Source organism: Canis lupus, chromosome 6 (genome assembly GCF_048164855.1).
Source record: "Canis lupus baileyi chromosome 6, mCanLup2.hap1, whole genome shotgun sequence".
Taxonomy (NCBI): Eukaryota; Metazoa; Chordata; class Mammalia; order Carnivora; family Canidae; genus Canis; species Canis lupus.
The window spans coordinates 64840501-64861405 of NC_132843.1; the positions used below are offsets into that span (position 1 = coordinate 64840501).

Consider the following 20905-nt stretch of genomic DNA (forward strand, 5'->3'; position numbering starts at 1 on the left):
TAAGTGGAAAGAATACTGAACTGAGCAAAGTCTCCCAATGTTGGCGGTTTCTCAGTCACATGGCCAGGTGGAACCAAGAATCCCACCCAGAATTCCCTGATTCCTAGTTCTACCTGGCCATGTGACTGAGAAACTAACAAGTGGCAGACTTTGCTCAGTGGAAACTGAGGTCAGAATACCTTCTCTTACAAATTGACTAAGTTATCAAGAGTACCAAATGAGATAGTATCTCCAAAAGGGATTTTAAAATGGTATATATAAGCATAAACCTGAAGCACTGTCACCATCATATGGATTTTTTTTTTTAATATAGCACTTTTTAAAGATATCCTAATCTCACCCTCATCACCGAGAGAGACTAGTAGGGTCCCGGACTTGTGTGACAGACCCACCCAGTGGACATTTAAAGATTTTACTCCTACGGATGAGGATTGGGTAGCATGCACACCTGAATCTTCACTTGATTATAGCAAGCTGGACAGCTGGTTAGTGCTGCATGCTCACAGTTGAGGCCGCCAAATCCTGGCTTGCAGACACAGCTGCCATCACTTCTACATTCCCCAGGCTCTGACCCTGCTGGGTTGCAGTTGCAAGCTAGAGACAAAAGACAGACAAACAGGAAGCATTCATATCACACTAATTCTAGAAACTGGATGTTTAGCAAAGATAAAAAGAAGTTCAAATCATCAATGGCAAAGAATCCTTCTTGACCCTTGTCAATTCACATTGTGCTAGATTCATTTCTTGCCTATGCCTCCAAGCACATTTCTAACATAGATAGATCTTAGGAATCATCTAGAAGTTTGTTTGGCGTGGGTGTGCATAAAGAGACACTACAGCAGTCCACCCTTTCTGGTGGCACTTATTTTTTCCCTCCCATGGAATTGTGAGCCTGTTGGATATTCTGTAGGCACTCTAGCTTTGCTCGAAAAGGGGAATAACATGTCTTCTGGGCCTATGACATGCCAGAGCAACCTCCTTCTATTTTACAGATGAGAAATATGAGCTCAGAGAGGTTAAATAATCTATCCTAGTCACATAGCAAGTAAATGGCAAACCAGAATGAGAACTTGGAAAGAGGCAATGCTCTTTCCCTTTTGCTCTGCTGCCTTTGATGTAGGAAATGCAGGAAAACAACAACAAAAACAGTACCTTTATTCATTCATATTGATTGAGCACTACTAGGCCACACTGTTCTAGGCTATAACTGTGGGTGAGACACTGCACTGAGGGAATTACAGTGATTCTCTGGGTTGCTCTATGTTACTTACAAAACACTTGGCACACAGTAATATGAGCACATATCTAAGTATAATATCATTATTTGCTTACATACTTGTGTATCTTCCTTATTAGCATATGATCTCTTTGGGGACTGGAACCGACTTAGTCATCATCAGAACCTCAGTATCCAGCTCCACAATGGGTACATGGTAGGTGATGGACAAAAGATCATTGAGTGAAGAAATGTATGGTCTAAAGCCAGTGAAGTCACTACTGGTAGCACCTATGGCTAGTGCTATATCCTGTATTACAGAGTACTTTCTTATAAGCTATTTTATTTTATATTTGTAACTACTCTGAGTTAATTATCATTTATTCATCTATATAAAGAAACTGAGGGTCAGAGAGATTAATTTGCCATAACCAGTGTAATATAATAGGTCTGGTAAAAAAAAAATAGACTTGAACTCAGTACTGTTCATAACATGTGGGCTCTTCCTATCACAGGGTACTTTCTAGCAAATTGGAGCTAACCCACAGGTTGGGGTTAGGGCAGGTGGAATTTGTGTTCCCAGGTGGAAACCTCAGGCTGCACAGAGGTCCTCAGGCATTTCCAGGGCTGGGAAATCGGGGATGAGTAGGAGGTGCAGGGCTTCCTGCAGACCTCCTGGGGAACCAGGAGATCTCCAATCTGGAAGTCCAGAGGCCCTCCAGAGGCTCTAACAAACAAGCCCCTGAATTCTGGGTACCAGGGCTGGTCTGGGACCTTTGTGACTGAGGGGTGAGTCTGTGGGGCAGGCCAGCTCCCTAGAACTGAACTTGAACTTGCCTAGAACTAAACTCACCTCCTGAATATAACATGTACAGAGGCTTGATAGAAGGGTTGAGCAAGAGGACCGATGTATACCATCATGCTTTGATCTGAAGCAACCCTAAGGAATGTGCCTCAATAACTGCTGCATGGAAGCCAAGTCTCGTTAGTAGAACTTGGAACAGTTACCTTTGTCTACATGAATCACACTGACTTCCTGAGAGGGTCTCTTAAACTGCTGCTCAGCCCCCCACTCAGTGTGTGCAGGCTCACATTTACTGCTGTCCTGTAATTAGCTTGGCAGTGCTCCTGCCTGCTAGCCTGGCATTAGGCACACGACCTGGCCCCATTTCATCTCCTCTTCCACTCAGGAATGTAAGCTCCACCTCTTTTATTTCTCCCACCCAGCTTTAATCCATTCAACATCCTCCAGCTCTGTCTTCCAGAGCTGCAAGGGTCTTAGGGCCTCTGAAAGAGAAAAAGGTCCAGACTATTCACAGGCCAGTAGGTCAGAGGAACCAAAGTGGCATCCTATTACCTGCTGCTGGCTTTGCTGATCTGTATGTTCTTAGATGTGTGCGCACTAGCAAGCATATATGTATACACATGTGTGCGTACACACACACACACACACACACACACACACCATCTGTCCAGCCTGTCTGGGGATGCAGTCCTACCTCGACACTTGTCCGCTGGGTTGGGAGCCAAGGGGTCCCCAAAGTAGCCTGCTTTGCACTGGTCACAGTGGACGCCTGCTGTGTTGTAGATGCACTTCAGACACCTGCCTGTCAGCCGGTCGCAGTTCCCAGAGGCACTGGGGTCCACGTTGTTGTTGCACTGACAGGGCTGACAAGGCCGCACTGGGCCACGTTCTCCAAAGGGGTCCCCAAAGTAGCCATCGGCACAGAGCTCACAGCGGGCCCCTGGAAAGAATGAATGCCCAAGCCTGAGTGGTCACCTGTTGGCACCAGCCACCCTCCAAAAGAGCTTCCCACCCTGGAGCCCAGAACAGTAGCTTCAGGAGCAAAGTGCTTGGGGCAAGGGCTTGGCTCTTTCACTCCACGGTGGTCCCAGATGGTAGAACATAGCAGCCCCACAGGGAAGCTTCCTGCCAGTTAACTGGATGCTGGGGGAAAAGTCAGATTTGTAGCAATACCACTGCAGCTGTTGCTGAAGAATTAACTCTTCTTTAAGACTGACTAGCAGAAAAAGGTGACATTTATTTATTTACTTATTTTTTAAAGTAACCTCCACATCCAAGGTGGGGCTCAAACCCACAACCCTGAGATCCAGAGTCACTTGTTCTACCAACTGAGCCAGCCAGGGGCCCCAAGAGAGAGATGTGACTCTGGACTTAAAAGGCCACTAAGTTTCCCTTATGTACCTTGGTTCATTTTGTAAAGCTTAGTTAAACCAGATATTCCATCCGAAAACTAATTACAAACCCAAGACACCATTAACCATACATCATACCGTACAAACCATACACTGCCCTTCCTCAATCCACCTCTCGGGCCCATTCTTATCTTTAGAATGAGCCTATTTCCATTAGTCCTAAGTAATTATAATTCCCTAGGGATTTTTGGAATAGCAGCTATTCATGAGAATTCATGGCGTCAAGGACGGGGGCAGCCGGTGGCCTTACCGGTGACCCCGTGGGGACAATTATTGCACACCACCTCTTCTGTCTCCGGCATAACAGAGCAGCTGAACCCATTGTGGCAGGGACACGGCTTGCAGCTGCGAGGGTCGTGTGGATCGTTGTAGAAACCAATGGGGCAGTCGGCACACTCGATGTCAAGATTTTCATCCCCTGAATAACAGTCTCCTGGGAGCCAGAGGAAGAATGGAGGGCAGCGAGATGAGCAGGGTAAAACAATACACTTCCTGGAATATGGATGATGTGTGGGAGGCAGAGCTTAATAACCACAACCTTCCTCTCCCGAAGCTTTCCCCAAGGTATCTGAGCACTGGCATTCACCTTCGCCCTAGTACCAACTCTAAACCTGGCCACGACCCTGGCCCTCACCTGGCTCTCCCATGCTCAGTAGATACAGCTTCCTTTCCGACCCATAACCTAACACTGCTCCCCCGTCCCCATGGCCTGACACCATTTGTCCGCACATTCATTCAGGCCCTGACATTGCCTTTGATCCCTCCAGACAATTCTTGAAACTTGACCCCAACTACACCTCCCCCAGCACTGAACCATGACAGCCATTTCCTGTAACCTGGTACCTTTCCCACAACCCTGTGGCATTGCCATAATGAAAAGGATTGAGTGTAATAAAGCCCCACGTCCATCTTCCCTGACTCCAGCCCTACCTTCCTAATCCTTTCCCATCTCCAAAATGAGTTCAGGCAGGGGCTTTCTTTCTTTCTGTTTTAATATTCTATTCATTTATTCACAAGAGACACAGAGAGAGAGAGAGAGAGAGAGGCAGAGACACAGGCAGAGGGAGAAGCAGGCTCCATGCAGGGAGCCCGATGTGGGACTCGATCCCGGGCCTCCAGGATCACACCCTGGGCTGAAGGTGGGCTCTAAACCGCTGAGCCACCCGGGGATCCCCAAGGCAGGGGCTGTCTTACTCCCTTCCATGGGAACCCCCCAGTCCCCCACGCACCCGCAGCCACCTGGGCCGGGTGTCATTTCACTCACCTGTGTCCGGATCACAGGCTCCTCCCCCCTGGCAATTACACGGAATACAGGTGCCAAAAGGTCCCAGTTGGGCAGAATCTCTTTTGTAGCCAGAAGCACAATCCTGACAGAACTGTCCCTTGTAGCCAACGGGACATACGCATTGTTCAACCCAGGGTGCGGGGGCTCCAGAGACGGGGCGGGCTGAAATCAGGGTCACGTTGTCAAGGTACCCAGTGCCTGCAATTCGGACAAGAGGTTAGAAGTCGTAAGTACTAAGGTCTAAAGACCTAAAGGTGGGCCTCTCTTCGGAGTTTATTTTTCTTAACTCTCTGACAAAGGCAGGTGGTGTTCACCCACCCTGCTGCGGGTGGAGGTACAGCCGTTGGTCATGACTGATGCACAGGCTGCGGTATCAGGAACGTCAGGGTTTAAATTCCTGCTCGACCCTCACTAGCTCTGTGAATTGGGCAAGTCACAGAACTTTGCTACCATTGTGTTTCCTCAAGTGTGGAAGAGAAGGAACCGTGGCATGGACCTCCTATGTTGGTTGTGAAGTTAAATGAGACAAGGCACATATTATAATGTGCGTGGCTCAAAGTAAAGATTCGATAAATTGTTAAACACCTTTCCTACTTCCTGCTTTATGTGTTTCATTAGTGATGTGGAAATTCGGCATGCCAACCATGCCTCCTGCTTACGTAAGTGCTAAAAAGCTCAAGGAACTCACATTTAAAGAATTGCGATTGGGATTGGAGTACCCCACATGTGAAGTCCAATAAGAGGAGTTAATGGAATACAGGTGATGTCTGAACACGGTAGCACCCAGTACAATCCCGAAGGAGCAGCTACTGGAGGAGCAGAGGGCTGTGTTGTAGATGCCGTTTCCTAGCTAAGGGGACACACCCGTTTGTTGTAGGTTCTCTTCTTCAAATAATCAGCTTTCATCTAAATTTGGATACTCTTAAGCAAAGGAGCATCATTCATTCTTCATTGATGTTGACCTCTTTTTTTTAGAGAAACACTACGTTTAACAACTTCTAGAATATAAAAAATTTAGACCTGATCAGAGACCCTACATCAAGACCATCAAGTAGTTTACCTACTTGTTTGGAGACTGTCGCCGTCTTAGAAAGCTGACACAAACTAAAACCTAAGAGAGAAATTCACTTCCCTTCGTCACTTACTGTATTCTCCATAAGTAGCTCGGATCCGCAGGGCCGTGAGGTTCCGCAGTAACCTCCGATACTCGAAGTAACTTAGCTGAGGGCTCCACTGACTGCTTGGACGTTCATTTAATCTGCAGGATTTAAAGCCCACAGCTTAAAAATACAACTCTCATCAAGTCTTAAAATTTGTACACATGATACAAATTATGCCCAAGAAGGTGGGACAGCTAAGCCCCTTCACAGCCCTGCCTCGGGGAGGATAAAGGATGGAGAGTTGCATTCTTGTAGGCTTGAACTTGAAGTTTGCTCACTTCGCAGGGAGCATGAGCACCATAGGAAGTGACGGAGGGCATCCCAGAGCAGGAAGCCCGGCCCCAGGGGTCATGGCATCCAGTGCTGGTCCAAGTCCTCAGAGACCACTTTCTATTCTTGGCCACACAAAACTTAATACCGGGAACATCGCTGAGTTCAAGAAGCTCTGACCCTCCAGAGACATACCATTAATTTTTGGTTTCGTTGTTTAAATGATTTGTTAACTGAGCACATTTCACTTACTCTTCAAAAGTCAGCTTTCACGTTCTACCCTTCCGATACTTCTTTAGCGTTATGATATCTCACTATATCCTATCACCATCCCCTGCGCTAGTCTTTCAAATTTTGTTTTGTTTTTTTACTGGAATACTTTCAGGAACAACCCTACTTCTTTTCTTTAGTTCATTGACGTCACTTCTCACTGTATTCCTGTCTTCTATCCACACTTCACTCATGCATTAACTACTTAGGATTTCCTAATACTCAAAATATGTCCTCAAGCATGATTATTTCCCCTGCCTTGCTAACCTTCCCCTCCTCCCCACTTTCTATCCTTGGAAAACTGTTCTTCACTTGTCATGTTTTCTTGGGAAACTTTCCTTGATCACTCCAATGTGGGTTACTTGTGCCTCTGCTGTGTGTTCAAAATACCTGGACCCACCTTGGCTATCTTGTCACTCCCAAGCCACACTGTAATATTCTGTTTATTTTTTTCTCCCATTAGCCTGTCAGGGGCTTGAGGGCAGGAAACACGTCCTGTTTCTGTATATAAGACCGTGTCCAGTACATGAAAGGTGCTAAGAAAAGCTTGTTAAGAGAACGAATGATTAAATGTATGAACAAAGGAAGTGGACTTCAGTCACCTGACCCTCTTGTAGTCACTCTTTTTACCTGAATGTGTACGTCTTGGTGATCCCACAAGGTAGCGTCTTGCCACGTGGCATCAAGGGAGCTGTGACTCGTAGCCCAGCACCTTCCAGGATCACATCGTGGGCAGATGGGTGTCTGCCTCCCCTGTCCACGCGGTAGTCAAAAGACAGGGTTTGCCCATAGCTCACCTGTTGATTCCCAAGAAATTTGGCTGTGAAATAGAATTTGAAAAGACTGAGATCAGTGTGAAACTGGAGAAGCAAATGAGTTAGCAAGTTTGCATTAATGTCGGTGATTTCTGTTGGAGTTGCATAATCAATGTACCTCCGTGCCCCCAACCACCCTTCCAGAAGAGCCAGCTTATGGCCATAGCCATACTGCTATTGGCTACAAAGGACAGTTAGTGACTAAATGCTAAAACAGTCATGTTACAAGGTAATTCCATGTATTAGATGATTCACAGCATGGCCCTTATGACAGACCAATATGTAAAGGTCCCAGGCATGTTGGCAGTACTACCACTTGTTACGTAATGTTTTATAATTCACTGACATCATGACATTTGATGTTAAATTCTTGGAGGTATTATTATTCCCATTTAACAGCTGAGAGAGTTGAAATTTGGAAAGGATAAGAGGACAACTTACCTGGATATCACATATTAGCTAATGAAATGAACCACTAATGTTTATCTTTTCAATATATAAGTGGTTAAAACTGAGAATGCCTCATTTCCACTTTTCTATCTGCTTCTTGGTTGATCCACAGATTTGACCACTGACTTTATTTCTTGTCATGATGGGAAACCTAGAAACTTCCCACTTAACTAAAGTAGGAACCTCATCCAGGGTCTGACTGCTTAGATACACAGTCCTGTTCTATTGTATCATGACTTAGTCAAGAGGGCTGAAGCCCCAGCTGTCTTCTGGAGATAACTGCTTTCCTGAACACTAGGTGATATGGTTTTCGCATCTGCTAACTCCATTTTTCTATCCTGACTTCTAGCCTTAGAAGTTGGCTTCTATAAGAAAAATACCGTACATACCAGGAGCTACAAAATAGACAGGGTCTGATCGTCGTGCTGAGCTGAACACGTCCCGATGGCGCTGTGACCACTGGAGCTTTGCAGGAGACCCATTTCTTTGGATAGCTTTCCAGCCATCAACATCTGGAACACAAATAAAGCCACTCTGCATTTGGACAAAACTCAACATCTATTGAACTAAATAAGGCAAGACTTGACTGCTAAAAAGTTCTGGAGCTGAATAGCTAGTGGGGTTTCCTTAACAGCTCCACATTCATGTGCAGCCCTCAAAATTTCCTATGCCCCTCTCTACTTGGGGCTCAACTTCACCTGCTCCTACCCCACAGCTGCTTTGACTTTGAGCCCGCCTCTTGTAATAAGAGCATGTTTTCATCTGCCTGTAATTCATACTTTTATTTACATAAATAGGGTCTGACCTTAGTGAGTTAAGAGGGCCCAGGATGTTCAAAGAGAAACTCAAAGTCGAAAATACTAGTCACCTATATTTTTATAATGTTTTGTAGCTTGATAACTAATTTCACATGCATTAACTCATTTAATGTACATGAAAGCAGTATTTTTTTTTTTTTAAGAGACTTAGTGCACATGTGAGTGGGAGGAGGGGCAGAGGGCAGGAATCTTTCAAGCAGAAATGTCAGGTCGATCCCACGACCCAGGAGATCATGACCTGAGCTGAAACCAAGAGTCAGATGCTCAACCAACTGAGCCACCCAGGTGCCCCTGAAAGCAGTATTATTAATAAATGGGAATTCCAGGAAGACTCACATAAACGCCCCCAATCCAAATGAAAGACTCTTTTGTGGTTTTAAAATACACAGAGATGGGAAGTACAGGAAGATGAAAATCTGGTCTCTTTTTCATTATTCTTTTAAGTTATTCATATACCGGTATGAGTAAGTTGTTCAGCTATGACTTTTTCAAGACATTAGGATCTGCCTTATTGCCCAGACAAAAGAATGCCCATTAAAAGCTAGAAGAGAGTTGCTAAAGACTTTGCAAGGGTCCCATGCTGTGGTGAGGAGGAGGTTGTCTGTAAGCACAAAGCTCTATACAATTAAAAACAAAATTCTATAGAATACTTTACCTTGATGGAAAGTAGAGGTGATTTTATGGACACTGTAATCTCCAGAGCTGTGGCAGTTGGCTGAATGCCCATAGCAAAAACACTGGGTACAGCCCTCCGGGTTTCCCCCATCCAGATGATAATAACCTGGTCGACACCTGTAGTAGCATTTTAAAAATCAGTACAATATTATATGTTACTTCTTATTTCATATAGAGAATATGATTGATCTTTTCTGCTTTCTCTCCCACCTGGCCCTATTAATTCCCAGAACTGGGAAACAATAACTACACATACCATCCCCACTACTAGACACGATGGACAGTCCCAGCCCCCCCACTGAGAGAGATGACCATTCACTCTCTGTCCCTGTGGTAGAGCAGAATGACATTTAGCGTGGTGGTCTGGGAACTTAGTGATTTTCCCATCCTTGGTGAGGGATTGAGTGGAGGTCACTTGAACGGGTCAAGACGAGTTGGGATGGGGGATGTAGAGCTGGCCCTGTCTTAGAGCAAATATTTACTGGAGGCAAAAGAGTGGGAGGCTGGGCCAGGAAAGGAAAGGCAGATGCCCCAGTCCCAGCACCTACTCAGCCCTACTGACTTGCACAAGCACTAGCTGCTGCCCACCATCCCTGCCCCTCATAACCCTCCTTGGGCCCATGGGGAAAGGGGCAGGTGGGGACATGACAAAGAAGGATGGCTGCAGGCTCCCTACAAAAGCAAAATGCAGGCTGGCATCCCGCCCACCAGTGGCCTCTCTGAGGAGCCCAGCTACCAAGCAAGTGGCAGATGTTGGGGGTCACAGAGAAGAAGGAAAATCTGGGGCAGGCTTGTTTTTCTCCATTCAAGTTAATTACATCCTTCTTCATGAAATAATAATAGTTTCAATGATCATTATTTAGTGGGTATGTTGTGCCAGGCACTTTCGGTATGTACCAATTTAATCCTTGATACAACCCTATGAGATAGGAATTGTTATTTCTCATTTTCTCTTTTTAAAAAAATTGTTCATTTTAGAGAATGAGAGAGTATGTGTGTGAGCAGGGGGTAGGGCAGAGGAGAGGGAGAGAGAAGCTTAAGCAGGTTCCACGCCCAGCACAGAGCCCGATGCGGGGCTCAATCTCACGACTCCAAGATCATGACCTGAGCCAAAATCAAGAGTTGGATGCTTAACCCATTGAGCCACCCAGGCTCCCAATTTCCAATTTTCTTAGGTGAAGACACCCAGGCCAGAGAGGTTAAGAAACTTGTTCAAGGTCACAGAGTTGGTAAGTGGCTGAGGCAAGATTTTCAAACCAGGTACATCTGCCTCTAAGCCATGTGGTCTGATCCACTGGACCCTAATGACAGGAATCTGTTTATTGTGCAAAATCAAAGAAAAGCAGGCTAACTGTGAACAGTCAATGCTTCAGAGAACAGCTGTAAATAAATAAGCATTGTTTTGGGTTTTTTTTCTCTACAGAGCAAGGGCTTCAAAAAAATCATTATGGTTTCTTTGGAGGAAACCTGCAGATGAAAAGGGATTAAAATGCAAGGAAGGAAGGGAGGGGAGGGGAGAGGCAGAGGACGGGAGGGGAGGGAATAAAAAAGGAAGGGATGGGAAGGAACTGAGGGAAATCAGGCAAAACTCAACGACAGTGTTGAGGGATGTACCTGGGTAATAAATTATGAAGAACAGTAAGGAAATGATAACACAGAGGTCAGAAGAGTAGACACTTCTAGAAAGAAGGGAGAGTGCTGTCGTTGGGATGGCATCTTTTTACTCAAGGTCTATTTCTTAGAATTGGTGGTGCTGACAACATTTGTTTTATGTGGTTTTCTGTTTCCATGTGACATTCTGAAATGAAAAACCTTTTTAAAAAGTGACTCCTCTTTTCACCCTGAAGCTGTGTTTCCCTCCCTCCGCCGCAGCGCAAAGAGCCCCCTAGAAACACCAGGTGGGAATGTATCTGGTATTTTTCTGCCCAGGTATAAGTGATCGTGGAGATGCCAAAGAACTGCTTTCTTACTTTTAAGGAAACAAGGAGAAAGCTTTTTACCTGGGGCCAGCCTCACAGCGCTAGCCTCATAGCAGTTGTAGAGGAGGGGAGAGTTTTAAGTCTGAGCTATTTGTCCTCAAGGAATGTCCTGCAAGCTGCACTGAGGGTGGATCACTGTTTACTGCGCCACCTGCCCCAACATGGCTTGGGGCCCAACGGGCTCTTCATCTTCTCCTGGGTCATGTGTGTGCATGTAACCACCGTCCCAACCCTGGGCGGTTCCTTTGCTGCACATGATGGTTATATATGGCCATACCCTGAGATAGTTCCTCTTACTAGCATTTTCTCAACATGCTTAATTAGGCCAGGCCTTTTCTGAGACCAGGCTGAGTCACGTGACCTCATTATTGCATGCCACCTTATATGGGAGCACCTGGAATTCCAAGTTAGCTGGCAACGGGACCTCTGGGGCCCTGTGCCTCTGCCGCCCTTGTAAACAAAGAGAGGGGGCTCACGGCAGAAGCATGGAGTCCAGGGAGATCTGGGGGCTCAGCTGCACTTTTTGAAAAGCCAAGTTTTTGAGGACAGAGGTCATCACGTTTATTAAGTGCCCCTTCTCCATGACAGCACTCAGAGGATGCATTCTCGTGCTAGTTGCCAAGAGACTCTCCCTGCTGTGTCTGCAAGGGCCACGGTGCACACAGACCTGTCACAGCGCTCGCCGGTGACAGCTGGCTTGCAGACACAGCGGCCCTCGTCACAGGGCCCCGAGATGCCAGCTGGGTCACAGTCACACTTGGGGTCTCTGGGAAAAGAAGAAAAAGAAAATTAGGGATGTGTTTCCAAATGCTTTTCAGCTAGCCACATAAAAATCAAGCGCTCATAAGCAAAAGTCACCAACTTGAGCAAAGCCTTCATCTTCCCTGAGGCCTCTCTCAGCTGTTCTTGTCCCAGACCCTTGAAGGGCGCCCTTGTCTAGGCTCACACTACTGTGAGGGGCGGCAGCTGGTCCAAGAACGGTTTGCTCCCACCCCTAAGGAGAGGAGAGGTCTGTGCCAGGATGTGAACCAGATCCATCACTGAACGGTTCAGTTGGGTTTGGTTTAGTTTGGTTGACTATTTGGCTCAATTGCCTTTTTGTTTAATTTATCATTTGCTTCTATATTGTATAATTCAGTGATGGCTGCTCTCATCATGACTGATTTCATCTACTTGCTATTTTAGTTTATTGAGTTATTTCTTTTGGTAACACTTCTATCAAGACACAATTCAGGGGCGCCTGGGTGGCTCAGGTCATGATCTCAATGTCCTGGGATTGAGCCCAGCCCCAGGCTCCCTGCTCAGTGGGGAGTCTGCTTCTCCTTCTGCTCCCCACCAGAGCACTCATGTTCTCTCTCGCTCTTTCTCTCAAACAAATAAATAAAATCTTAAAAAAATAAAAAAGACACAATTCACTCATTTAAAACGTACAATTTGATGGTTTTTAGTAGATTCTAAGAGTAGTAGAATTTAGTAGATTCTACTAAATAGAATTCTAAATAAAATTTAGTAGATTCAACCAAAGTAGAATTTGGTAAGAGTTTAGTAGATGCTCAACCATCCCAATCAATTTGAGAACATCTTCATCATTCCAGAAAGAAACCCTGTGCCCCTAGCAATCACCCTTCCTTTCTTTTCCCAGCCCTAGGCAACTGCTAATCTACTTGCTGTGTCTATGGACCTACTCATTGTGAACATATTCTGTAAAGGGAATCATACAATCCGTGGCCTTTGGTGTTTGGCTTCTTTCACTTACTATGTTTTCAAGGTTCACCCATGTTATACTTCATCCATGTATCAATAATTCACTTTTTTATGGCTGAATCAAATTCTATCATATGTATAGATGACATTTTGCTTCTCCATTCAATAACATATGGCCGTCTGGGTTGTTTCCACTTTTTAACTATTGTGAATAATGCTGCTACGTGCATTTGTGTGCAAGTTTCTATGCAGATGTATATGTTTTCATATTTCTTGAGTGTATTCCTAGGAGTGGAATTGCTGATTTGGGCTGTTTTGTTTTGTTTTGTTTTTTTAATTGCAAGACCTTCTCAATGAAGGAATCAATCAGTGTTTCCATTATTTAATTTTGGCACAATCGCTTAGGACTCTGGCTAATGACTAGTATCACTCAGATGGGCACACAGTCATATGCATCTATCTCACGGATCGAAAACCAAATCTCCTATAACTTCCCTACTGTCTGCTCCTCCTCCGACTGCCCTTTGATCCCATCCAAATCCTACCCAAACCTGGATGACCCCCTTCTTTTCCCTCTTACATTTCCCATCCAATCAGAGCCCACGTCCTGTCAGGCTCCCTGTCCTCGTCTTTCACTTGAGGGTCTTCTCCTGTCCTAGCCACTGCACCCCCCACGACTTATCTGGACCCTTTGACAAACATTAGGCACACCATCTACTGGTTGCTAGGCACCCAGAACACTAAGAAATAGGAGCCTGGTCTCTAGGAGTCTCCAGGCAGGGCAGAAACATGAACAATAATGGCAGTGAAGCATAAGGCCAGCTGGAGCCAGGCAGCGCCACTGTCTGTGTCCCCCTTCCCGCTCTGGGCACTGGGGATGCAGTCATGAACAAGATAGAGCCAACACAGAACTTCTGTTCTGGTGAGAGGGACAGACACACAAATACATACAGGAAACAAGATATGAAATAACATCAGTCAGAACTCAGAGGGCTGGGGACTGGTCAGAGAAGGTGTCTGTGAGGAGTGGAGGAGGTGGGGGTGGAGCCTGTGAAGCTCTCTGCAGCCCTGTAGGAAGTGGGAGTGCTGGAGGCCAGGACTGAGGAGGTTACTTGGCTTGGATCCTTTGAGGAAGAGAAGACAGGCTGGTGGGGCTGAGGGCAGGGGAGGGGGGGGCGGGGGGCGGTGGGGAAAGGCGGTGAGGATGCAGCAGGAGTCCACCGCTGGGTGTGTAAAGGGTGGAGTATCTTGAAGGGCCTATGGGCCTGCAGAAGAATTCTCTCTCTGAGTAGGACAGGGCGCTACTGGAGGGCTGCCAGCAGAGATGTGATATGATCTACTTCATGTTTTAGAAGCATTTCCAGAGGGGCACTGGTCAGATGGAAGGGCCTCTGAAGACAGTCTTCAAGGCAGCAGGGAAGCCTGGAAGAGTGCAGGCTGGGCAGAGGCCCAAGGGTGAGAGAATGGGACAGTGGCAGCCAGGCCAGCGCCGGCACGGAGGACAAAGGGGCACCTTCTAGCTAACAGCTTCCCCACCCAGCTCCCTTCCCCTAGGCTATCCCAGTACCTGTCAGCTCTGTATCCCTGTGATTGCTTATGGCATTTACAATATATCAATATATGCTCCATCTTCTTCCAGGAAAGTTTTTTTTGAGAGAGAGAGAGAGCACGTGCAGGAGCAGGGGGAGGGGCAGAGGGAGAGAGAGGATCTCAAGCAGGCTCTACATCAAGCTCTGGGCTTGATCTCACAACCCTGAGATCATGACCTGAGCTGAAATCAAGAGCCAGACATTTAACTGACTGAGCCACCCAGGCATCCCTCTTCTGGGAAAAAATAAGAGGACGGAAAGAGAATGCTTCAAACTAAAGGGGAATAAATCTGTGCAGAAAAATTTTTCCAGTCCAAATTCATGTGGGTCAAAATGGGTCCCAGGAAAGAACCTGAAGGACTCTACCTCCATCCTCGTTCATCTAAAAGGGGACAATCATTGGGGTCTCAGAGCCAAAACTCTGAGCCTGAATATTATTAGGTCCACGCTCAGCAGTAATATTGGGGAAACTCAACCCCCCGGGTGTACACTTCTTGTCTTCAACCTGAGTGCAAGGCTAATCCCGGCCTCTGAGGCTTACTGTAAAGGATTAAATGGCATAACCCATGTGAAGTCCTCAAACAGCGCTTGGCACACAGTCATTGCTCAGTAACATAAGTGGCCATGATGTTAATGTCATTGTCACCCCTCATAGCAGAAGCTGCAGTGATGGGTGCAGTGCTTACAGTAGCCTTTGGTCTTGGGTGCAGCCGGCATCGGTGAGCGTGTGGAAGCCTGGCAGGCAGCGGTCGCACCTGTCTCCTGTTACCCCTGGCTTACAGCTGCACCGTCCAGAGTTGTCACATCGGGCGCTAAGAGAACCTGTAACCCACGACGAGGTAGGGAAAAGGAAAGAAGAAAAGGAAATATTTAGTTTATAGGGCATTAGGAAACAACTGTCACCCCATGGGAGCTCAATGAATCCTGAGTGATAACAGCCACCTGCTGCCTCTCGAAATTCTTTCACATCGTCTGAGTATATATCCACCCACTGGGGCAAGTTCTCACAGCCAACGATGGCTTCTTCTGGCAAAGAAATGGAAATTACTCCTGAAAGCATTTTTTACTTATGGATCTGCTCTGATTTGAACATTAAGTACTGTGTAAGCCACTGCTTTTTAAAAGAAGTTTGTTGGATTCTTGAGATCTCAAGAAGAGGAAAAATCTGTGAGTGAGCACATCAGCCTCCTCCAAGAGAGTTAATATGAGAAAGTGAGCAACATGTTCCCTTATTTCTGGCAAGCAAAAGCCATCTTTTAAGGGTCAGTGCTTGTATTATTTATTATTATTATTATTATTGTTTTTTATTATGAAGAGGACTCTTATGGGGTCCCTGGGTGGCTCAGTCAGGTAAGTGGCTGCCTTCAGCTCAGGTCATGATCCTGGGGTCCTGGGATCAAGCCCCAGGTCTGGCTCCCTGCTCAACAGGTCTGCTTCTCTCTCTCTCCCTATGCTCCTCCCCCTGCTCCTGCTCTCTCTCTCTCTCAAATAAATAAATAAAATCTTTTTAAAAAGAGGCCTCCTAACCAGAAATATCTCTACCTACCTGGAGTGTAGAAATTCTCATCCTTGGGGCATCACCCCTTCCCTGTTCATCTCACTGGGTTTAGTGCATAGAGCACTTATTCTGTGATTAATTTTGTATAGACACACTCTTACTTGTTAGTAGGCCCTCTCAGACTGCGAGTTGATGAGAGACAAGAAGTGCTCAGCAGAGCAATGTGCCACTCCAGACCTCGGCCCCTTCTCCATTTCACTGCCTCCCCTCCCCTCCCCTCCCCCCCTCCCCTCCCCTCCCCTCCCCCACCTCAGTTCAAGTCTGTCCTCTCCCCTGGCCTCCCACTCTCTCCCCTCCCTTCTTCCCTCCTTCTGTGCTCCTTTAAAAATGGAATTCAGATCACATTAGTCAGCTGTTTAGTTCTCTGGTGGCTCCCCAGATAAGCAGAAGAAAATGTAAACTCTGTATCATGGCCCACAAGTCTCAACCTCTCCAGCCACATCCTCTATGCTCCTTCACTAAGTTCCAGCTCCCAGCTTCCCCCCACCCCATGTGTAGAATGTACCAGACTGCTTCTCTCCTCCGGGCATCCGTACTTGCTCCTCCCCCAGCCTGGAAGGCTCCTGTCCCAAAACTTCCCCTTCATTGCCAATCCTCAACTGCCAGGTCCTGATTTAATACTACTTCTCTAGGGAAATCTTCTGACTCCCAAATCTAAAATATCCATCCCACTGCTATTGCAGTCCTGCTTACTCAGGATGACCTCAGCTTATGTTCCCTGCTGTATCCCCAGGGCCCAGTGCACAACCCAACGCAACAAGGATGCCCAGAAATCTGTTGGGTAAAGGCACATATGCCAAGAAAGAGGTCAGAGCTATTGTGAAAGAGTCTGGGGCTAGCAAAAGATGAGCAGGAAGGTGGTGGGAGGTGTACCTCACCTACTTTACAATTTCCCTGTGCTAGCAGAATTTAAAAATAATCCAGGTAGCTCAACTCACTGTGATAACCAGGCTACCCATAATCTATAAGGCCAACAGAACAGGAACCAGTTGCTCCTTTCTTTCTAATCAATTACTCTGTAAATTTTTGATTCACTAACAGACACGATTCAAATCAATAAAGATATTGGGTCTGTGCTGATATAAAGGCTTTTGTGCCACACGTGGAACATAAAATACATTAGCGACATTTGCAGTGCCCGTGAAAGATGCCATGTCAACTTTGCAAGGCTTGAGGGGCCCTCAGTGACAATGGCATAAACTACACTTCTTAAGCACCTGTATGAGACACTGAGTTAGGCCTTTATATATATTAGGAAGTGCTATCTACTAGTGAATTAGGAGCTGATAGAAGAATAACAGATCCATTTGTAGATGACAGGGAAGTATCAGAGGTTCAGGAACTACAGATGTGCAGTTCAGAAAGATGCCTTTCTAAGGCATCTCTAGCACAATCTGCAGGATGCCTTAGGGAAGGAAACACCATTCCTGGGAAAAGGAGTCCTCCTGTGACCAGATGACCTGGACTGGAGGCGTTGGGACAAGAAGAGGAGAAGAGAATCACTGAGAGAGCCACATGGATGCAGAATGAACAGACTTCCCCTCTTGAGAAATAGATGAGGGAGAAGGTGGGAATCACATGATGACTCCAAGGCCCCAATGTGCACAACCAGATGCAATGTGAGGTTATTTACCAAAGAGAAGGAGCAGGATCTCAGGTTGAAGCATCAAGGGAAGATAGTGAGTTTAGTTTTGGACATTGTGAACTTGAGTTTCAAGGGGGCATATTAGGGTAGAAATGTTCACCTGGAACTCAAGAAAGAGGTGGGGGGTGAAGATCTAGGAGCCTTCAGCACACAGGCCAAGTAGGAAGCAATAGCAGGTGCTAAGATCATTCCAGGAGCAGATAGAGAGAGGAGGGGAGTGGCCTTGGACAAAAACCGAATGCCATTAATTAAGGGGCCTTTCGTAATCAAAGCAGAAAGAACTCTCGGGACAGTGGAAGCTAAGGGAGCAGAGTTCTGAGAGTCAAGGGAGGAGGAGGGTGGGAGTCTCAGGACCTAAGTCAATAGAATATTTGATAAGATAAGCTTGAAGAGAGGCTCCCCAGGCTGACATGCACAGACCACCATGCTCCTGCCCTACAAGCAGTCAGCCAACAGAGCCAAGAAGGAGAGTTTAGTTCTGAATTATGCTCTGATAAGTAACATTCAACAGAAGATAACTCTCTTTAATACAATTTGGGGGTTTTGGGTTTTTTGTTTTGTTTTTAACACAAATGAGTGTCGATCCAGGACTCAGAAACCCATTTTCCCCCATTCCAACTAATGGAAATTATGCCTTCAACTTAAGAAAATTCTCCCTACAGGTTTCTCAGAAATGAATTATTCTTATAAAATGGAAAATATTGCACTTTGCTTTGGATTTGGCCCACATAGCCCAAAATAGTTACTGTGCAAAACACCCTTCTGAGAGAAATTAATAATCATCTCATGAAAATAGGCATTCAGTATTGAGACGAGTTTGGGAAATGGTGCACACTTGATCTTTCAGAGATTTATGACATAATACTACCTTCAGCAGGCATGAAGCTTGTTTAACTTTTAATGCCAGTGTTTCCAAACATTCTTTGACATTCTTACAGACCACATCTATTATTATCTTGAGGAACACTGTGTTCTACAGGACATTATCTAGAGAATCCTGCTCTAAGATCTGGGGGTGGGGGGGGTCAAAGAACCCAGACTTTGAAATACAGCAAATCTCCCTTCAAAACCAGCTCTGCCACTTAGCTGTGTGTCCTTGGGCAAACTGCTTCCTCATCAGTTCTTTTACGTGAGACTAACAACCTATGCCTTGTGGAGCTGTTGCAAGACTTTGGACTAAAATATATAAAGTGCCTCGTTCAGTGTCCCATACGTCATGGGCGTTCAAAGAATGTAGTTTACACTGCTACCTCTGGGCCTCCTTCAAACCTTGCAAAGTTAACATGGAGACGTCCACAGGTCCTTACTGTGAGCGTGACCACTTTATTTCACATTCCAAAACTTCCAGAATAACAGCACTGGGTTTTCAAAGTATTTCATTAAAATACAAACACGTGGTCCAAATCCTACGTCACGAGCTCCTCTTAGGGACTGTGTACAACTGGGTTGAAAGAATTAAAAAAACAGCTTCCAATTTCGGTTTTGTGACCCAAGAAGCTCTTTTAGGGCTTATATAGATACAGTCTGTGCACTCTGAGGGCTCAGAAAGGTATTCTAAAATGAGTACCACTGAAAAATGAGGAGCATCTGGGTGGCTTGGTCGGTTAAGTGTCCAAGATTCTTAGTTTCGGCTCAGTCATGATCTCAGGGTTGTGAGACCGAGCGTCGCATCAGGCTCTACACTCAGCACAACGTCTGCTTGTCTCCCTCTCCCTCCTCCTTTGCCCCCCCCTTACACATGCACCCTCTCTCTCAAATAAATAAGTAAATAAAATCTATAAATAAATAAATAAATAAATAAATAAATAAATAAATATTAAACAAAAAGAGGGTATGTCCTTTTGGGAACCTTTTAAATATATACCTATACTTGTACTTTAAAGAAACATTATTATTATTTTTATGATTACATTTAATAGCAATAAATTATTATCTAAGAACATTTTAAGTAATAATCTAAATGTTGTAGTCTGAGTAATTCACTATCAGGGTCACAGCTGTGTAAAAAATAATAATAAAATTAAGAGAACAGGTCCAATATCGTGGATGTCGAGACAGGTTTCAGGAATTTAGGTGTCATGAGAGGAAAAACCACACATGTACACACAGAGAATTTCAAAGTATTTGTAAAAGGTTCTCAGGGTTTATGCAAGAGGTGAAGATAGCCCTGTCACTGAACCCACAAGGTCATCACCTAAAAATAAGCTTTATTTGAGAAGAAATGGATGAGAAATGAGAGAAATGGATGTGAAATCCCAAATCTGTGACCGCTCTGGGGATTATTAATGCTGTTGGCGTCATTCACCATACATGGACTGATTGCGTTTTTTGGTAAGGTGTGTTCTTCTGCATTTGAGATTGAATATACAATAAATTCCCTCGGAAGTGACAAATATCTTCTGGCTGACTGTGAGACAGAAATCACACAGGGAATTAAATGTGTGCCACTGGGCTAGTAATCTGGGCAGCCAGCGTGTAGTGGGAGATGGCACAGGGTAGGGACAGTCTCTGTCAGTAACATGCCACTCAGCCTGGCAGCTCAAGCTCTGGAGCTTCACTTTCTTTGTCTCTAGAATGCGGTGGAGTGTGCTAACACATACAGGTTGTCAAGTTGTTCTGAGTACTGAAGAAGGCATAATATATGGATATATTCTGGAAAAATATAAAGCATTATCCAGATCTTCGGAAATAATATCCATAAAGTTTTTCTTGGACATCTAACTTTCTGCAATTGGGGCTAAAAGGACACCACTCTGATGCTTTTGTCTTTCAGGTAGAGAGAATAAGAGGGAACAGTTCTCCAACAGAACCCTGGATTACAACTTTAGCCCTTGCAAGTGCTCGTTGGAAGACTGGAGCCCATTCATCCACTCCTCTCGGGCTCAGTTTCCCTGCTTTTTAGAAAATATTTGAAAAAGCCACTGCCAATTTCAGGATATTAATAACAAAATAAAATGTTAATACATAGTTTTAGACCAAAGATGTGGCCTCTACAGGCTTCCTCCTAAACTGGAATGTGATTTTTTAAAAAGCTGGTGTTCCAGGAAATTGCGACACTGATCTCTGTCCTAATAATCAAAACAACTGCATCAACTGCAATTTACTGAGTTGTCTACCATATGCTTCACAAACATCATGTGATCCTCACACGCTCTTACAGATGGGGGCCCTGGGGCAGCAAGAGGTGAAGCGACGTGCCCAGAGTGACACAGCAATAGTGGAGGTGCCAAGGACTCAACCTAGGCTGTCTGGCT

At 45.5% G+C, this 20905-nt stretch overlaps 1 protein-coding gene across 1 annotated transcript in view; it reads right to left on the reverse strand.

The window, feature by feature from the left end:
• LAMC2 (laminin subunit gamma 2) overlaps positions 1 to 20905 on the reverse strand; it is a 56054-nt gene that overhangs the window by 15510 nt on the left and 19639 nt on the right. The window contains exons 3-12 of the mRNA XM_072830949.1: positions 15135 to 15270; positions 11823 to 11921; positions 9157 to 9293; positions 8073 to 8195; positions 7049 to 7238; positions 5864 to 5976; positions 4698 to 4916; positions 3684 to 3866; positions 2716 to 2961; positions 449 to 594 (exon numbers count right to left, since the gene is read on the reverse strand). Coding sequence (XP_072687050.1) covers positions 449 to 594; positions 2716 to 2961; positions 3684 to 3866; positions 4698 to 4916; positions 5864 to 5976; positions 7049 to 7238; positions 8073 to 8195; positions 9157 to 9293; positions 11823 to 11921; positions 15135 to 15270 — 1592 coding nt within the window. The remainder of the gene's footprint in view (positions 1 to 448; positions 595 to 2715; positions 2962 to 3683; positions 3867 to 4697; positions 4917 to 5863; positions 5977 to 7048; positions 7239 to 8072; positions 8196 to 9156; positions 9294 to 11822; positions 11922 to 15134; positions 15271 to 20905) is intronic.